Consider the following 17,331-nt stretch of genomic DNA (forward strand, 5'->3'; position numbering starts at 1 on the left):
GTGAGGCAAAGACTTTTGGATGATGGCCTGGTGTCAAGAAGGGCAGCGAGGAAGCCACTTCTCTCCAGGAAAAAGATCAGGGACTGACTGATATTCTGCAAAAGGTACAGGGATTGGACTGCTGAGGACTGGGGCAAAATCATTTTCTCTGATGAATCCCCTTTCCGATTGTTTGGGGCATCCAGAAAAAAGCTTATTCGGAGAAGACAAGGTGAGCGCTACCATCAGTCCTGTGTCATGCCAACAGTAAAGCATCCTGAGACCATTCATGTGTGGGGTTGCTTCTCAGCCAAGGGTTTGGGCTCACTCACTATTTTGCCTAAGAACACAGCCATGAATAAAGAATGATACCAACTCATCCTCTTGAGAGCAACTTCTTCCAACCATCCAAGAACAGTTTGGTGACGAACAATGCCTTTTCCAGCATGATGGAGCACCTTGCCATAAGGCAAAAGTGATAACTAAGTGGCTCGGGGAACAAAAGATCTAAATGTTGGGTCCATGGCCAGGAAACTCCCCAGACCTTAATCCCATTGAGATCTTGTGGTCGATCCTCAAGAGGCGGGTGGACAAACAAAAACCCACAAATTCTGACAAACTCCAAACATTGATTATGCAAGAATGGGCTGCCATCAGTCAGGATGTTGCCCAGAAGTTAATTGACAGCATGCCAGGGTGGATTGCAGAGGTCTTGAAAAAGAAGGGTCAACACTGCAAATATTTACTCTTTGCATAAACGTAATGTAATTGTCAATAAAAGCTTTCGACACTTATGGAATGCTTGTAATTATACTTCAGTATACCATAGTAACATCTGACAAAAATATCTAAAAACACTGAAGCAGCAAACTTTGTGAAGACCAATACTTGTGTTATTCTCAAAACTTTTGACCACGACTGTATATTAAACTAGGATGTTTATTTTTACTTCAAGTTTTTCTCATTTAGAGAGTGAGTTGTGCTCTTAGTGACATGGTTGTTTGTGGTTTTGATGCACTGAGGTGTGTGTAGGTAGTGTGTGGTGCGGACTGAAGGTCATTGCTGGGGGTTAGAGATTAGTTTAATATTTTTAGGGCATTCATAACACTACAGAGATGTTGTCAGGATACACCTACAAAAGAGTTTGAGACAAACTAAAACACCAGTCAGTAGATTTGTATTTACATTGCATTATGCGACCCAAAAAAGCTTTGTTACATTGATTATAAGCTTAATATGGTTGTTGCATACTGAATCTTCAGGTGAAATTTAACAACAGAGGAAAATATCAAATAAAAAAATGCCTCTATATGAAAGCAGTTGAATGTTTTATTTGATCTAAAATTCACAACAGTATCAATGTTAAAAGGAGGTTGACAGAGTACAAGTAATTGTACCACACAATGAAAAAGCCATAGTTATACATACAGTGTAGAAAACACAAAAGCAATGCAAGTTATTAAAGAGCAAAAGTTGACGTTTCAGTCCATGTTTTGGAGTCTCACCCCAGAGTACACAGTGTCTCTCTCCATGGCACTCCTCTGTCTCCCAGCCTTTACTTTCTTGTGGATGACGTTCAGAGAAGCGTATTGGAGTGTGTCAGCATCTTGATTCCGAGAGGAATAACAAATATAAAACCGAAACATTTTGTATTAGACAAATATATTTATAGTGAAACAACACCTTTAAGTAAATGCCTATTTTCATATTTTGAATGAAGATAAAATACATTGAATCAACAACAGTTGGACCAGTGTTAGGTCTGTCTACCTGGTTATGAGAACTGGGGACTGATGAAGTACTTGACTGAGGGTGTGTTCCTGTAGACAAACACATGGTGAAATCATCATCATCATCATCATCATCATACAATGAAATAATTAACCCAGTTTCATGACTAAAACAGGCTGTAAAGTAAAACAATATGTGGAAAAAGTCAAGGGGTCTGAATATTTTCCGAATGCAGTGTATATTGTTCACAATGATACCACTTACCTCTACACAGCAGAGAGGTTTTCTTGGTCATCTTATACAAAACACAACCAAGGACAATGATGAGGATGACACAAAGAGCCAACACTACACCAAGACAGTACACCAAGAGAACATGGTCCTCCTTACAACCATCTGTAGAAATACAGACAGTGATAGAGGAAATTCAGGACATTTTTTTCAACCAGACATACAATTTATTCACAACAATGTGAAAGTATTTTAGACATTTTCAGAAATGTCAAAAATATAACTTACAGACAATGTCCAGCTTGGTCCAGTTGCCAAATAGTATCTCCCCACATGAGGCCACAGCACAGTAGTAAGTACCAGCATCAGAGAGGCTGAGGTTCCTCTTGGGGAGGTTGTAGACACAGCTCTGTGTAGGAGACCCAGCATCAGGGTTCTTCTCACACTGATCACTCCTGTCTCCACGAGTGTAAATAATTCCTGGATGGGATTCTCCTGAGCCATGTCTGAACCAATAGATTCCCACCTTACATACAGATTCAGTCTGTATTCATCTATGAATCAATTATGCATAAAATGCTTATGCTACCAAAAAGGTGTGCTATTTATCTTCAAAGGGTGTAAAGTCAGAGTTACGGGTTTGTTTTGATTAATCGTTTGCGTCAGTTGATGAGACTAGTGGCACATACAGTACCTATAGAAAGTCTACACCAACACTGTATTTCTTCACATTTTATTGTGTTACAAAGTGAGATTCAAATGGATTTAATTGTGATCTTTTTTGTCAACAATCTACTCAAAAAACTAATATCAAAGTGGAAGAATTTCTAATATTGTATTACATGGTGCAAATAAGTGGTAAGAATTGGGCAAGTCATTAAATGTAGGAAATAAAAACATGTTTATTGAAATATCACACAAGAATAAAGGCAGGTTACATAGTTCCATGTTACAACTATTATCATGAGAAGGAAGAGTGCAGACATTTGCTAAATCATTGTAAATACAGTATTTTGTGCTACACTTCTATTTACAAAAGCAAATGTATCCAGTCAGTCAACCTCAGCCACTATTGCTGAGGATTTGAGACTTCTGAAACCATCCTAGTATCAGCTTTCACACTTGCTGGACAATTATGCTCTGCATCTGAATAATTCTACATTGATATTAAGAGAATAGGCCAATGCAGTGACAGTCTCTTCAGCTAGGCCCGACCATTACATTTTACAGCAAATGAGGAATGTACAAAATAGCCAAGTCACACGGACACAGTCAAGCTCAAAGTGGAGGTCAGTAGGGCTAAACTTAAAATGATGCTGATTGGAGGACTGTCACATCCTGTCTTGATGACTCACACCAGAGTAGATGGTTTCTTCCTCTCTCTGTTCTCTCTGTTCTCTCCTCTGTCTCCTGGGATTGGTACTCTTCTTGTCAGTGAACTTCAGGGCAGCATAGTTCAGGCCATCATCGTCACCGTGGAGCTATGGGGATGAAACACAGACTCACTCAATTCAGACTCTGGGTCAAATATAATGCTGTAATATTTAGCTTTAATACTCTTATCCAGTCTCACTCTTGATACAGCAATTCTGCTAACCTGTTGTTCTGACGTGTTGGCATGAGGCTTCCAATACTGGCTCTGTTGAGAAGGGGTCCTCACTAAAAGATCAATGATAAAACATTCAATATACTTGGAAACCTTTTCTTGTTTACTAATAAAAAAGGCATACTGCTGTGAAAGTCATATTTTCTGCTTCAAAATTAAGTAGGCTTGTGAAATGAAAACAATGTCCAGAGAGGAAAGTGGTAAAAGGAGAACTAGCCTTCACCCTTCTTTTTGATCTATAACTATTATTACTATTACTATTAGTATGAAGACTTTTACTGTACCTGCACAGTGTTCACATCGTGACCTCTTCATTCTCACACAGAGGATAACGTTGACAACCACACTCAGAATCACAGCAGTTGTCAGGCAAGATAGAATGATGAGGAAAATATGATTTCTCTGATCACCCAACAGGTCTGAAACTTAGATGATTTTATATTATTCTTTGTAGCTCAGTGCTTTTGGCATAAAAGTTAGCTATAAAGTTATATTTGAAATCTACTATCAATTGAAAGTGATAGATTTACATATTATATTTCTTAACATTTGAGAGAACATTAGTGCTGTATTTTGGTTTAGCACAGTTTACCTTCGATGTCCAGCTTGGTCCGTTTCAAACAGTATCTCCCCACATGAGGCCACAGCACAGTAGTAAGTCCCAGCATCAGAGAGGCTGAGGTTCCTCTTGGGGAGGTTGTAGACACAGCTCTGTGTAGGAGACCCAGCCTCAGGGTTCTTCTCACACTGATCACTCCTGTCTCCATTGTTGTAAATTATTCCTGGATGGGATTCTCCTGAGCCATGTCTGAACCAATAGACACTATGTTCTCCTGCACAGGTCTCAGTGTGTATTGTACAGTTCAGAGTCACAGAGTCTCCTGGCTGGACTGACTCAGACACAGACTGCTGGATCACAGACATGCTGTTGGACCCTGAATCTGAAGAGAGTGAGTAAGATCATGGTGTGTACATTCTATTTTCCTCCAAATTCATTAATTTACCATTATATGAACACACTTCAGTACCAACATGTTAAAAAGTAACTTAAGTTACCTTTGACAATTAAAATAGTTCCTTCTCCAAATGTGACATCACTCGCTAACATAACACCACAGTAGTATGTAGCTGAGTCCCCTGACTCTGTCTTGGAGATGGTCAGGTTACAGCTGTCAACTCCTCTCTTCACACTCAGATGTTTAGTCTCATTAAAGTCCTTGGTTAAATTGTTGTAATAAAAAAGCCGGTGGAGGCGGTAATATGATGATGCCATGAGAAGAGGCTTCTGTCCAACAGTTTGCTTGAACCAAGAGATACCGATAAATTGAGATCGACAAAAGCAAGTGAGAGATACACTTTGTCCAAGGTGTGTAACCATCACAGGGTCTGGTTGGATTACATCCTTGTTAAGTGCACATCCTGGGAAGCAAACAAACTAACTAAATCAAAGACAAAGGTATAGTACAGAATGATACATTATTATCATTATTCAGACTACATAGTCATTAAAATGGATTAAAAAAGACTATGACATAAAAAGTCAAAGGATCCACATGAATATTTCTTACTTACCCAAATTGGAGCAAAACAAAAAGATTGTCCAATATATAATCATAATTTTAATGTCCTTTCTGCACTGTATAGTGTGTGGGTCTGACATCGGGGCACCTTTTATATGATGACACTCATCGGGTAATCATTATGAAGTAGGCGGAAACTCTGAACTAAGTGATTTTATTGGCTGTCTGAACAGGCATGAAGCAACTGATAAAAACTACCTCTGTAGCTCAGATGGTAGAGCACGGCGCTTGTAACGCCAAGGTAGTGGGTTCGATCCCTGGGACCACCCATACACAAAAATGTATGCACGCATGACTGTAAGTCGCTTTGGATGAAAGCGTCTGCTAAATGGCATATTATTATTATTATTATACAATCTAACATGTGTCCTGTGGCATACCATAGTTAGAGCAGCCCTTCAAATGACTTAAAGTCAGAGTTACTGGTTTGTATTTTTTCATCATTTGGGTCGGTGGCAGAGACTACTGGTACATATGTCCTCTTTGACATACACAGGGGGTTTACATTGTATTTCTCACTTCATGTCTGTAGAGGGCAGTTCAAGCTTTCAGGAGGAAGTGAACTCTGGTGAGGTTCGCACTTTTTTGACAAAATAAAGATGTGATCATTTGATACCTGGTGCAAATAAGTGGAAAGAATTGGGCAAGCCATTAATATGTAGGAATTAAAAACATGTTTATTGAAATATAACACAAGCATAAGGGCAGGTTACAGAGTTCCATGTTACAAATATTATCATCAATAGGACGAGTTCAGACATTTGCAAAATCATAATATACATTTTGTTGTACACTTCTACAAAAACAAATATATCCAGTCAGTGAACCTCAGCCACTATTGGTGACGATTTGAGACTTCTGAAACCATCCTAGTATCAGCTTTCACACTGGGGAAAATTATGCTCTGCACCTGAGTTATTGTACATGTAGACTACCGGTGAAAAGTTTTAGAACACCTACTCATTCAAGGGTTTTTCTTTATTTTTACTATTTTCTACATTGTAGAGTAATAGTGAAGACATCAAAACTATGAAATTACACATATGGAATCATGTAGTAACCAAACAAGTGTTAAACAAATCAAAATATATTTTATATTTGAGATTCTTCAAATAGCCACCCTTTGCCTTGGTGACAGCTTTGCACACTCTTGGCATTCTCTCAACCAGCTTCTCCTGGAATGATTTTCAAAGTCTTGAAGGAGTTCCCACAAATGCTGAGCAGTTGTTGGCTGCTTTTCCTTCACTCTGCGGTCCGACTCATCCCAAACCATCTCAATTTGGTAGAGGTCGGGGGATTGTGAGGCCAGGTCATCTGATGCAGCACTCAATCAATCTCCTTCTTGGTCAAATAGCCCTTACACAGCCTGGAGGTGTGTTGGGTCATTGTCCTGTTGAAAAACAAATGATAGTCCCACTGAGCCCAAACCAGATGGGATGGCGTATTGCTGCAGAATGCTGTGGTAGCCATGCTGGTTAAGTGTGCCTTGAATTCTAAATAAATCACAGACAGTGTCACCAGCAAAGCACCCCCACACCATAACACCTCCTCCTCCATGCTTTACGGTGGGAAATTCACATGAGGAGATCATCCGTTCACCCACACCGCGTCTCACAAAGACACAGCGGTTGGAACCAAAAAATCTCAAATTTGGACTCCATACCAAAGGACAAATTTCCATCGGTCTAATGTCCATTGCTCATGTTTCTTGGCCCAAGCAAGTCTCTTCTTATTATTGGTGTCCTTTAGTAGTGGTTTCTTTGTGTCACGGTTTCGGCCGAGGCTGCCTCTCTCCCTTGTTCGGGCAGGTTTCGGCGTTCGTCGTCTCCGGAATTCTAGCTGCCACCGCTATATGTTTCATGTTCGTTTGCTTTTGTCTGTTTGTTTCCACACCTGTTTCTGTTTTTGGCGTAATTAGGTCCTATAAGTTTCTCGTTGTGTTTGTCTAGTGTTGTGTGTAATTATTTCCGTCAGTATTGTGTTTTGCTCGGTTGAGCTTATTCTCCACTGTGCTGGAGCATTTTCGCACCTGTGTGTGCACAGTTACATTTTGTCGCACCTGTTTGTGCGCAATTACCTCTTCAGCCTTCGTGCGTGTTTTTTTCGCTTTCGGGCTTAGTTGTCCTGTTGCCTTAGTTTGGCCAGTAATACAGCCTTTGGAACATTCAGTCTGAGTCCTGCGTTTGATTCCTACATTACACCTACAACACGCCTGACAGAATTACACACCATCAATGGAATCAGCAGGAGCCGAAGCAGCCCAGAGCGGACTGGAGGCCCAGGTTCGGGACCAACAAGAGCAGCTCCTGCAGATGGGGACCGCCCTGCAGGAGGTGATTTCCACCCTCCGAGGCTGGGGGTACGCCTCCACCGCCTCCCGCCCTGCCAGCACCATCGGCCAGCCCGCCCATTCCAGCGCCGGAACCTCGAGGAGTCCGACTATCTCTCCCGAGGGCCTACACGGAACCGCGGCTGGGTGTCAGGGATTCCTACTCCAGGTGGAGCTATACCTGGCCACAGTGCACCCGGCACCTTCAGGGCATGAGAGCGTGTCCGCCCTGATCTCCTGCCTGGCCGGGAAAGCATTGGAGTGGGCCAACGCGGAGTGGAGGAAGATCGACGCCACGACGATTACCTACAACGAGTTCTCCCGCCGCTCAGGGCGGTGTTTGACCATCCCCGGAGGCGAGCGGGGAGCGTCTGGTCTTCTCCGGCAGGGGAGGAGAAGTGCCCAGGAATTCGCGCTCGAATTCGTACTCTCAGCGGCAGAGGCAGGGTGGAATGATCGGGCCCTCATCGATCTATACAGATGTAGCCTACGAGAGGGCGTCCGTCGGGAGCTGGCTTGTAGGGACACCAGCCTCTCTTTCGACCAGCTGGTTGACATGTCCATCAGGCTGGATAACCTACTGGCTACCACGGACGTCCCTGCGGAGGGTCCGTCCATTTCACCCTCCAGCCTCCGAGCCGTGTCCTATGGAGCTCGGAAGCGCTGGCGCTAGAGAGAGGAGGAGTCGGCAGGCTAGGGGGTCCATCCACTGCACCAACTGTGGTCGGGGAGGACACACCGCGGCTAGGTGCTGTGGATGGCCTCCTAGGGGAGATGACGACAGGTCCCGCACTGGGGATTCCCTCCAGGTGAGTAGGCGCCCCACTCACCCAGAGCTCACTGTTGCCCATTTTTGTATGCCTGTACGTTTTCCACAGGTAGCACCTCATTCCCAGCATAAGGCGCTGGTAGATTCAGGAGCGGCTGGGAATTTTATTGATAAAAAGTTTTGTTTAGCGTTAGGGATTCCCCTCATTCCTGTTGATGTTCCTTTTCCCGTTCACGCCCTAGATAGTCGTCCGTTGGGTACGGGCTTAATCAAGGAGGTCACGGCGCCACTTAGGATGTGTGCGCAGGGGGATCATCAGGAGATGATTCAGCTGTTCCTGATTGACTCTCCTGCGTATCCGGTGGTGCTGGGCATGCCCTGGTTGAGTACCCATAACCCAGCGATTTCGTGGCAGGAGAGGGCTCTGATGGAGTGGTCTGCTCAGTGTGTGGGTAGATGTTTGGGCGTTCCGTGAGGGGCTACCTCGGTGGAGAGTCCAAACCAGGTGCCCGCATTGCACGTTCCACCTGAGTATGGGGATTTGGCTATTGCGTTTAGTAAGGCGAGGGCGACGCGGGTGCCACCCCATAGGCAGGGGGATTGTGCGATAGACCTCCAGGCAGGAGCTGCGCTCCCACGAGGAGCCATGTGTATCCTCTGTCTCAGGAGGAGAAGAAAGCTATGGAGATTTACAGACGAATCGCTGAGACAAGGATACATACGGCCTTCCACTTCCCCCGCGTCCTCGAGTTTCTTTTTTGTGAAGAAAAAGGATGGTGGTTTCGCGCCCGCATCGATTACCGTGGTCTCAATCAGATTACGGTGAGTATAGTTATCCACTCCCGCTGATTGCGACCATGACTGAGTCGTTGCATGGGGCGCGTTTCTTCACGAAATTAGATCTCAGGAGCGCAGTACAACTTGGTGCGCATCAGGGAGAGGGTGATGAATGGAAAACAGCCTTTAGTACCACCTGGGCCATTACGAGTATCTGGTCATGCCATACGGGGTTGATGAACGCTCCGTCAGTTTTCCAATCATTTGTGGATGAGATCTTCAGGGACATGCAGGGGCAGGGGGTGGTGGTGTACATTGATGACATTCTCGTGCACTCACCTACCCGTGTCGAGCTATGTGGCCCTGGTGCGCAGAGTGTTGCGGAGGCTGGTGGAGCACGACCTGTATGTGAAGGCAGAGAAGTGTCTGTTTTTCCAGGAGTCGGTCTCCTTTTTGGGTTATCAGTTGTCTGCGTCAGGGGTGAAGATGGAGGTGAGACCGGGATGTCGTGCGTAATTGGCAAACACCAACCACTGTGAAGGAGTGCAGCAGTTTTTGGGGTTTGCAAATTACTACAGGAGGTTTATCCGGGGTTTTGGACAGGTGGCAGCTCCCATCACGTCTCTGTTGAAGGGGGTCCGGTGCGTCTGCAGTGGTCGGCCGAGGCGGACAGGGCGTTTGGGAGGCTGAAGGACCTGTTTACCTCGGCCCCGGTGCTGGCGCATCCGGATCCCTCTTTGCCGTTCCAGGTAGAGGTGGACGCGTCGGAGGCCGAGTTTAGGAGCCGTGAGCTTTCACAACGGTCTGGCGCGCACCCAAACTCCGCCCCTGTGCTTTTATTCTAAGAAGCTCAGTCCGGCGGAGCGGAACTATGACAGTAGGGGACAGGGAGCTGTTAGCCGTGGTACAGGCTCTAAAGGTGTGGAGGCACTGGCTTGAGGGGGCTCAACACCCTTTCCTCATTTTGACGGACCACCGTAACCTGGAGTACATCCGGGCGGCGGGAGGCTGAGACCCTCGCCAGGCAAGATGGAGTATGTTCTTGACCAGGTTTACTTTTAAGACATGCGTACATCCCTGGGTCACAGAATGGCAAAGGCAGATGCGCTGTCTCGGCGGTATGACACGGAGGAGAGGTCCGTGGAGCCCACTCCCATACTGCCTGAGTCGTGTCTGGTGGCACCGGTAGTGTGGGAGGTCGATGCTGAATTTCGAGCGGGCGTTACGCACCGACCCTAGTCCACCACAGTGCCCGGAGGGTCGGAGTGCGTTCCGCTCGAGGTTCGGGATCGATTGATCTATTGAGGCTCACACGTCACCCTCCTCTGGACATCCGGTATCGGCCGGACAGTGCACTGTCTTAGTGCCAAGTACTGGTGGCCCACGTTGGCAAGGGATGTGAGGGTTTATGTTTCCTCCTGCTCGGTGTGCGCCCAGTGTAAGGCGCCTAGACATCTACCTAGGGGGTAAGTTGCTACCCTGCCCGTTCCACACCGACCATGGTCCCACCTCTCAGTGGACTTTATAACATACCTTCCCCTCTCCCAAGGGAATACTACCATCCTGGTCGTTGTGGACCGGTTCTCTAAGAGCCTGTCGTTTGCTCCCCATGCCGGGTCTTCCTACTGCCCTGCAAACTGCCAAGGCACTGTTTACCCATGTGTTCCGGCACCACGGGTACCCGAGGACATTGTGGCTGATCGGGGTCCCCAATTCACCTCCAGAGTCTGGAGAGCGTTTATGGAGCGGTTGGGGGTCTCGGTGAGCCTCACCTCGGGTTACCACCCGAGAGTAATGGGCAGGTGGGCAAACGCGTAAACCAGGATGTGGGTAGGTTTCTCAGAACATACTGCCAGGACCGGCCGGAGGAGTGGTCAAGGTACGTTCCCTGGGCCGAGATAGCCCAGAATTCCCTACGCCCATTCCTCCACTAACCTAACTCCATTTCAATGTGTGTTAGGTTACCAGCCGGTTCTGGCACCCTGGCAGCAGAGCCAGATCGAGGCTCCTGCGGTGGATGAGTGGGCGCGGCGCTCGGAGGAGACTTGGAACGCTGCACACGTCCACCTGCAGCGGGCCCTCCGACGTCAGAAGGCGAGCGCTGATCTCCACCGCAGTGAGGCACCGGTGTACGCACCTGGTGATCGAGTCTGGTCTCTCTACCAGAAACCTGCCCCTCCGCCTGCCCTGTCGGAAACTGGGTCGGCGGTTTGTAGGGCCATTTAGAAGTCCTGAGAAGGTTGAACGAGGTATGTTATAGATTACAGCTACCTGTGGAGTATAAGTGTATTAACCCCTCGTTCCATGTGTCCCTTCTCAGGCCGGTGGTAGGGGTCCACTCCAAGAAAATGAGATCTTGGAGACTCCTCCGCCCCGTTGGACATCGAGGGGGCACCGGCGTACTCGTGAGATCCATCTTGGATTCGAGACGTCGGATGGGGGGTCTCAGTATCTAGTGGAGTGGGAGGGGTAATGGGTCCGGAGGAGCGGTGCTGGGTGCCGAGGAGAGACGTTTTGGACCCGTCGCTCCTGGACGGAATTCCATCGGGGGCATCCGACGCGCACCTGCCCCGCGTCCTCCTGGTCGTCCCGAGGCCGGAGTCGGCGCACGTCTGGAGCCGCGCGTCAAGGGGGGTACTGTCACGGTTTCGGCCGAGGCTGCCTCTCTTCCCTTGTTCGGGCAGGTTTCGCGTTCGTCGTCTCCGAATTCTAGCTGCCACCGCTATATGTTTCATGTTCGTTTGCTTTTGTCTGTTTGTTTCCACACCTGTTTCTGTTTTGGCGTAATTAGTGTCCTATAAGTTTCTCGTTGTGTTTGTCTAGTGTTGTGTGTAATTATTTCCGTCAGTATTGTGTTTTGTTCGGTTGAGCTTATTCTCCACTGTGCTGGAGCATTTTCGCACCTGTGTGTGCACAGTTACATTTTGTCGCACCTGTTTGTGCGCAATTACCTTTCGCCTTCGTGCGTGTTTTTTCGCTTTCGGGCTTAGTTGTCCTGTTGCCTTAGTTTGGCCAGTAATACAGCCTTTGGAACATTCAGTCTGAGTCCTGCGTTTGATTCCTACATTACACCTACAACACGCCCTGACACTTTGCAGCTATTCGACCATGAAGGCCTGATTCACACAGTGTATTCCGAACAGTTGATGTTGAGATGTGTCTGTTACTTGAACTCTGTGAAGCATTTCTTTGGGCTGCAATTTCTGAGGCTGGTAACTCTAATGAACTTATCCTCTGTAGCAGAGGTGACTCTGGGTCTTCCATTCCTGTGGTGGTCCTCGTGAGAGCCAGTTTTATCATAGCGCTTGATGGTTTTTGCGACTGCACTTGAAGAAACTTTCAAAGTTCTTGAAATGTTCCGTATTGACTGACCTTCATGACTTAAAGTAATTATGGACTGTCGTTTCTCTTTGCTTATTTGAGCTGTTCTTGACATAATGTGGACATGGTCTTTTACCAAATAGGGCTATCTTCTGTATACCCCCCTACCTTGTCACAACACAACTGATGGGCTCAAACACATTAAGAAGGAAATAAATTCCACAAATTAACTTTTAAGAAGGCACACCTGTTAATTGAAACGCATTCCAGGTGACTACCTCATGAAGCTGGTTGAGAGAATGTCAAGAGTGTGCAAAGCTGTCATCAAGGCAAAGGGTGGCTGTTTGAATAATCTCAATTATAAAACATATTTTGATTTTTTTAACACTTTTTTGGTTACTACATGATTCCATATGTGTTATTTCATAGTACTGATGTCTTAACTATTATTCTACAATGTAGAAAATATTAAAAATAAAGAAAAACCCTTGAATGATTAGGTGTTCTAAAACTTTCGACAGGTAGTGTATATTAGGCAAAGCTAGGCCCCCGCAATGGCATCCTACAGTAAATGAGAATTGTACAAAATAGCCAGGTCAAAAGGACACAGTCAAGCTCAAAGTGGAGTTCAGAGGAGGCGATGGGCTTAACTTAGAATGATGCTGATCACAGGAGGCTGCTTAGGGGAGGACGGCTCATAAAAATGGCTGGAATGGAGTGAATGGAATGGTATCCATGTATTTGATGTGTTCAATAACATTCAATTTATTCCGTTCTAGCGATTGCTATGAGCCCGTTCTCCCTAATTAAGGTGCCACTGACCGCCTGTGATACTGATTGGAGGACTGCCACATCCTGTCTATGTGACACATCAGAGTAGATGGTTTCTTCCTCTCTCTGTTCTCTCTGTTCTCTCCTCTGTCTCTTGGGATTGGTACTGTTCTTGTCAGTGAACTTCAGGGCAGAGTAGTTTAGGCCATCATCGTCACTGTGGAGCTATGAGGATGAAACACAGACTCACTCAATTCAGACTCTAGGTCAAATCTAATGCTGTAATCTTTTGCTTTAATACGCTTTTCCAGTCTCACTCTTGATACAACAATTCTGCTAACCTGTTGGTCTGACGTGTTGACATGAGGCTTCCCATACTGGCTCTGCTGAGAAGGGGTCCCCGCTAATAGATAAAATATAAAACATTCAAAACACTTGAAACATACTATGTATGTCATATTTTCTGTTTCAAAATTAAGTAGTGTGGTATCTAAATAACCATGCTAATTATGCTGTGAGGACAAGAAATCCGCTGACACTGTCCTTGATTATAATAGTTTATTATACCAAAGATTTCAGCGCCAATTTACAGTCTCCTGCAGACATCTGGAGAACAACTGACCCAATCTCTAATATGTTGTTCCTCTCCGTCCTTTGTTTCAACCATGGTATTTATAATCTGTAACATGATATGGGTGGTTTCCCCATAAACCAATCCCAGGACGCCACATAACAGACTTCCTCTGTTTTAGGGGGCCCCTATAGTAATGCTTTCCAGATACTTCCACAAGCTGAGTCAACTTCATCTAACACACCATTTGCAAACATCAGCAAAGTCATAAACTGTTTATTCACTACAGTAGGCTTGTGAAATGAAAACAATGTCCAGAGAGGGAAGTGGTAAAAGGAGAGCTAGCCTTCACCCTTCTTTATGATCTATAACCTTTCTTACTATTACTATTAGTATGAACACTTTTACTGTACCTGCACAGTGTTCACATCGTGACCTCTTCATTCTCACAAAGAGGATAACGTTGACAACCACAGCCTTTATACAGCGTAGGAGGGCACACTGAACTGAGAGACTCTATTGGCTGTCTGAACAGGAATAAAATCTACAGTCTAGCAAGTCTGTTTACAGTAGTTTGAGCAGCATGAACAGACTTTTAAAGAAGACAATCAAGTCAGAGTTATTAGATCAAGCTTATTAAATATTGGCTTGATACACTGCTTATTTGTTTGGGAAATTAAACTTATTAAGATCATTTCTCTTTTGATGTTTGGACCAACAGTGAAGGATCATATTCCCCTCTCTAGTGCCTCTGATACTGAACCCAACCCAGCCTAGCCCTGAGGTTAAAATAGTTCATAGTGTAGTAGGTTTCTCCCCCACAGCACACAACCTGCATTATTGGCTCTTGGTTTTCATCTTAGGCCTCCAACATGAAATATAAATATTCGTTTTGGCAATGGAATGGCCTAATAATTTAAGACCTTTTTTGGTTACCAATGCCATTTTTAAACACAGCATAGCTATTTTCTTGCCCTTTTTTATGTCAGCCAATATCCTCTAATTAACATCAGTAGTGCCACTGCACTGTACATTTCCCTTACAGTGAGGGAAAAAAGTATTTGATCCCCTGCTGATTTTGTACGTTTGCCCACTGACAAAGACATGATCAGTCTATAATTTTAATGGTAGGTTTATTTGAACAGTGAGAGACAGAATAACAAAAAAAAAATCCAGAAAAACGCATGTCAAAGATGTTATAAATTGATGTGCATTTTAATGAGGGAAATAAGTATTTGACCCCTCTGCAAAACATGACGTTTCTTGTAGTTGGCCACCAGGTTTGCACACATCTCAGGAGGGATTTTGTCCCACTCCTCTTTGCAGATCTTCTCCAAGTCATTAAGGTTTCAAGGCTGACGTTTGGCAACTCGAACCTTCAGCTCCCTCCACAGATTTTCTATGGGATTAAGGTCTGGAGACTGGCTAGGCCACTCCAGGACCTTAATGTGCTTCTTCTTGAGCCACTCCTTTGTTGCCTTGGCCGTGTGTTTTGATAAAATTACATCAAATCACGTTATATCTACAGTAGCTTTGATTGGACTGATCATGTCAACATCATACTTTCAAAATCTTAGCCAGCAAGCTAGCAGTCATCATCATGAATCATCAAGTCGACAATCTACTGGCAAATACTTTTCATATGAAGAGAAATTATGAAGAGAAATTATAGATCAAACGTATCAGTGCTCATTGGCCATTGGATATAAACATTACACAACAAGTTGGAAATACGCAAATTCAACAATGTTGTGTATGTGTGGTCCAAGTCTGGGTTTAAGGGGTCTCTTTTCCAACCTTAAAAGGATAAACATTCAACATTGGCCATGCTGTTAATCCAGCATGATTTATGCCGCTTTCAAAACAACTGGATACTCGGAACTGGGAAATCTTGGAAAAAAACTAGCTCCGACTGGGAAAATACGTTTTGAACGACCATCCAACTCGGAATTCCAAGTCGGGAACTTGGGCATCTTTCTAGAGCTCTGACCTGAAGATCACTGGCGTCATTATTCAACCTTTATGTTTTCTGAGTTCCCAGTTGTATTGAAAGCACCATAAATCCAGGGAATGCCAGACTTTGATGACAAAGTTAGATGACAACATTTGCCAGCAACAAGGACCGCCGCGCAATCTTCCTGTTCGAATGAGCACAGTAAGGTGAGTCCAAAAATGTATTGTATGCAGCTGCATAAATTTTGTAATATGCCAGTGAGATATGTTTACAGTAGCTAAGAAAGTAATACTACGTTTATGTTGTGTAGTAAGCTGTTAGTAGCCCATGTGCCTCACATTAATAATTTGGTCCCTTTCCCCCTCATAACTTAGCCTACTGTTCTGACTTGGTGGTGCACATGTAGCCTATAGCCTGTTTTAGAGAAATGTAATAATTTAATATTGTATGAGCTTTCATTGTCTGCTTATATGCCCCCTTTATTTATCCTTCGGTTCTGACTTGGCCTGTTCTGAATTCTGTCGCTGTACATTTCAAAAGTGCTGAAATAATAGTTATACATCCAAGGTCGCCCATTAATGTCTTCATCGAAATTACGGATTGCCTCTTATCCGCTCGTCGTCCCCTCATGCCATAGTTTGTACATCTCAATTGTCAGTAGAAACCACACTTGTTTAAGCAAGTCAGCCATATCAGCTATGTTTTTTTAAAAGACAGTAAATGAGGCTGAATGAACTGTTTCGCTGCCAGACAAGTCTCCGCTGATAGCCAGGTGTAACATTGGTAAGATGTTGGGACTGCTGTTGGGACTCTGCTGTCTGGACAGCTTTATGTAGGCCCTAACAGTTAGTGGGCACTGTTTGTCACCGTTATAGTCCAATTCATGTATTGTTTAGTGTTGTGTTGTGGCTTTGCAGCCATGCATCAGTTTGACCCCGCCAAGATTGACATGCTAAAAATCGTAACTGTAGACTACACTTTAACAATGGGGTAAAGGTGATTGGTTCAACTGGACCGCATCATTTTTGTTGATGCCTCATTCAAACAACCATTGGTCTTGTATTGTACCATGACTCAGACAGGAGCTGCTATTGATTGGTCTTGCAAGAAATTGTGGTTTGTAATTTTCTCACATTCATTCTCTCTGGACAGACCTGTGTGAAATAGTATTTTCTATTTCTATTGAGCTATTTCTTGTTTCCTCACACACTTACTTTAGTTGCAATTGATGGACCAGTCATGCTTAACCATGTGTACCTAAATTAACAAATACTATTTGGACCAGCATTTAACAGTTAGCTACAGTACTCCAGATGACATAGGAGGACTGTTTTCCATAGAACATATGTACAAGGGTGAACATAGGTGGGGTAAACACCTACAGAATGAAACAAGTACATGTTATGTCAGTCTTATTCCTTGTATATCATTCACAGAAACATTCACTATGTGTAAAACCTGAGAGTGCATACATGATTGGACACCACAGCCAACCAGCTAATGTGACACACTTTATCTAGTCTGTTTTACTCTGTGGTTAGTATGGTTCTAAAAGGAAGCAATCTATCAGAAGGAGGATCCTCCTCTATTGGTCTCCTTCTCACAGAGCATCCTGCAGTAGACTTTGTGCTTCACAAGACATGTCTGTTTGAGAATGTACTGAAAGTTCTCCCATGACATCATCACAAAATGGCCCCTCCCCCTGGACCACA

General features: G+C 44.7%; 1 protein-coding gene across 1 annotated transcript; it reads right to left on the minus strand.

The window, feature by feature from the left end:
• Positions 1–1,460: 1,460 nt before the first annotated feature.
• Positions 1,461–14,109, minus strand: LOC121562885. The gene is made up of 8 exons (XM_045215270.1): positions 14,079–14,109; positions 13,436–13,497; positions 13,262–13,319; positions 4,253–4,488; positions 2,230–2,350; positions 1,975–2,106; positions 1,749–1,799; positions 1,461–1,591 (listed from the first exon to the last, which is right to left on the minus strand). Exons 1-8 carry the CDS (start codon positions 14,107–14,109, stop codon positions 1,461–1,463), a joined length of 822 nt encoding a protein of 273 aa, XP_045071205.1.
• Positions 14,110–17,331: the final 3,222 nt, after the last annotated feature.

This window comes from Coregonus clupeaformis, unplaced genomic scaffold (assembly GCF_020615455.1).
Source record: "Coregonus clupeaformis isolate EN_2021a unplaced genomic scaffold, ASM2061545v1 scaf0414, whole genome shotgun sequence".
Lineage (NCBI taxonomy): Eukaryota > Metazoa > Chordata > Actinopteri > Salmoniformes > Salmonidae > Coregonus > Coregonus clupeaformis.

Excerpts from the sequence above, each read along its gene's own strand:
- LOC121562885 (XM_045215270.1), bottom strand. The coding sequence starts at position 14,109 with ATGAAGAGGTCACGATGTGAACACTGTGCAG. Across the intron at positions 13,498-14,078 it reads ACGATGTGAACACTGTGCAG|CGGGGACCCCTTCTCAGCAG; the intron begins GTACAGTAAAAG and ends TTTATCTATTAG. Across the intron at positions 1,592-1,748 it reads CCCCAGTTCTCATAACCAGG|ATCAAGATGCTGACACACTC; the intron begins TAGACAGACCTA and ends ATTCCTCTCGGA.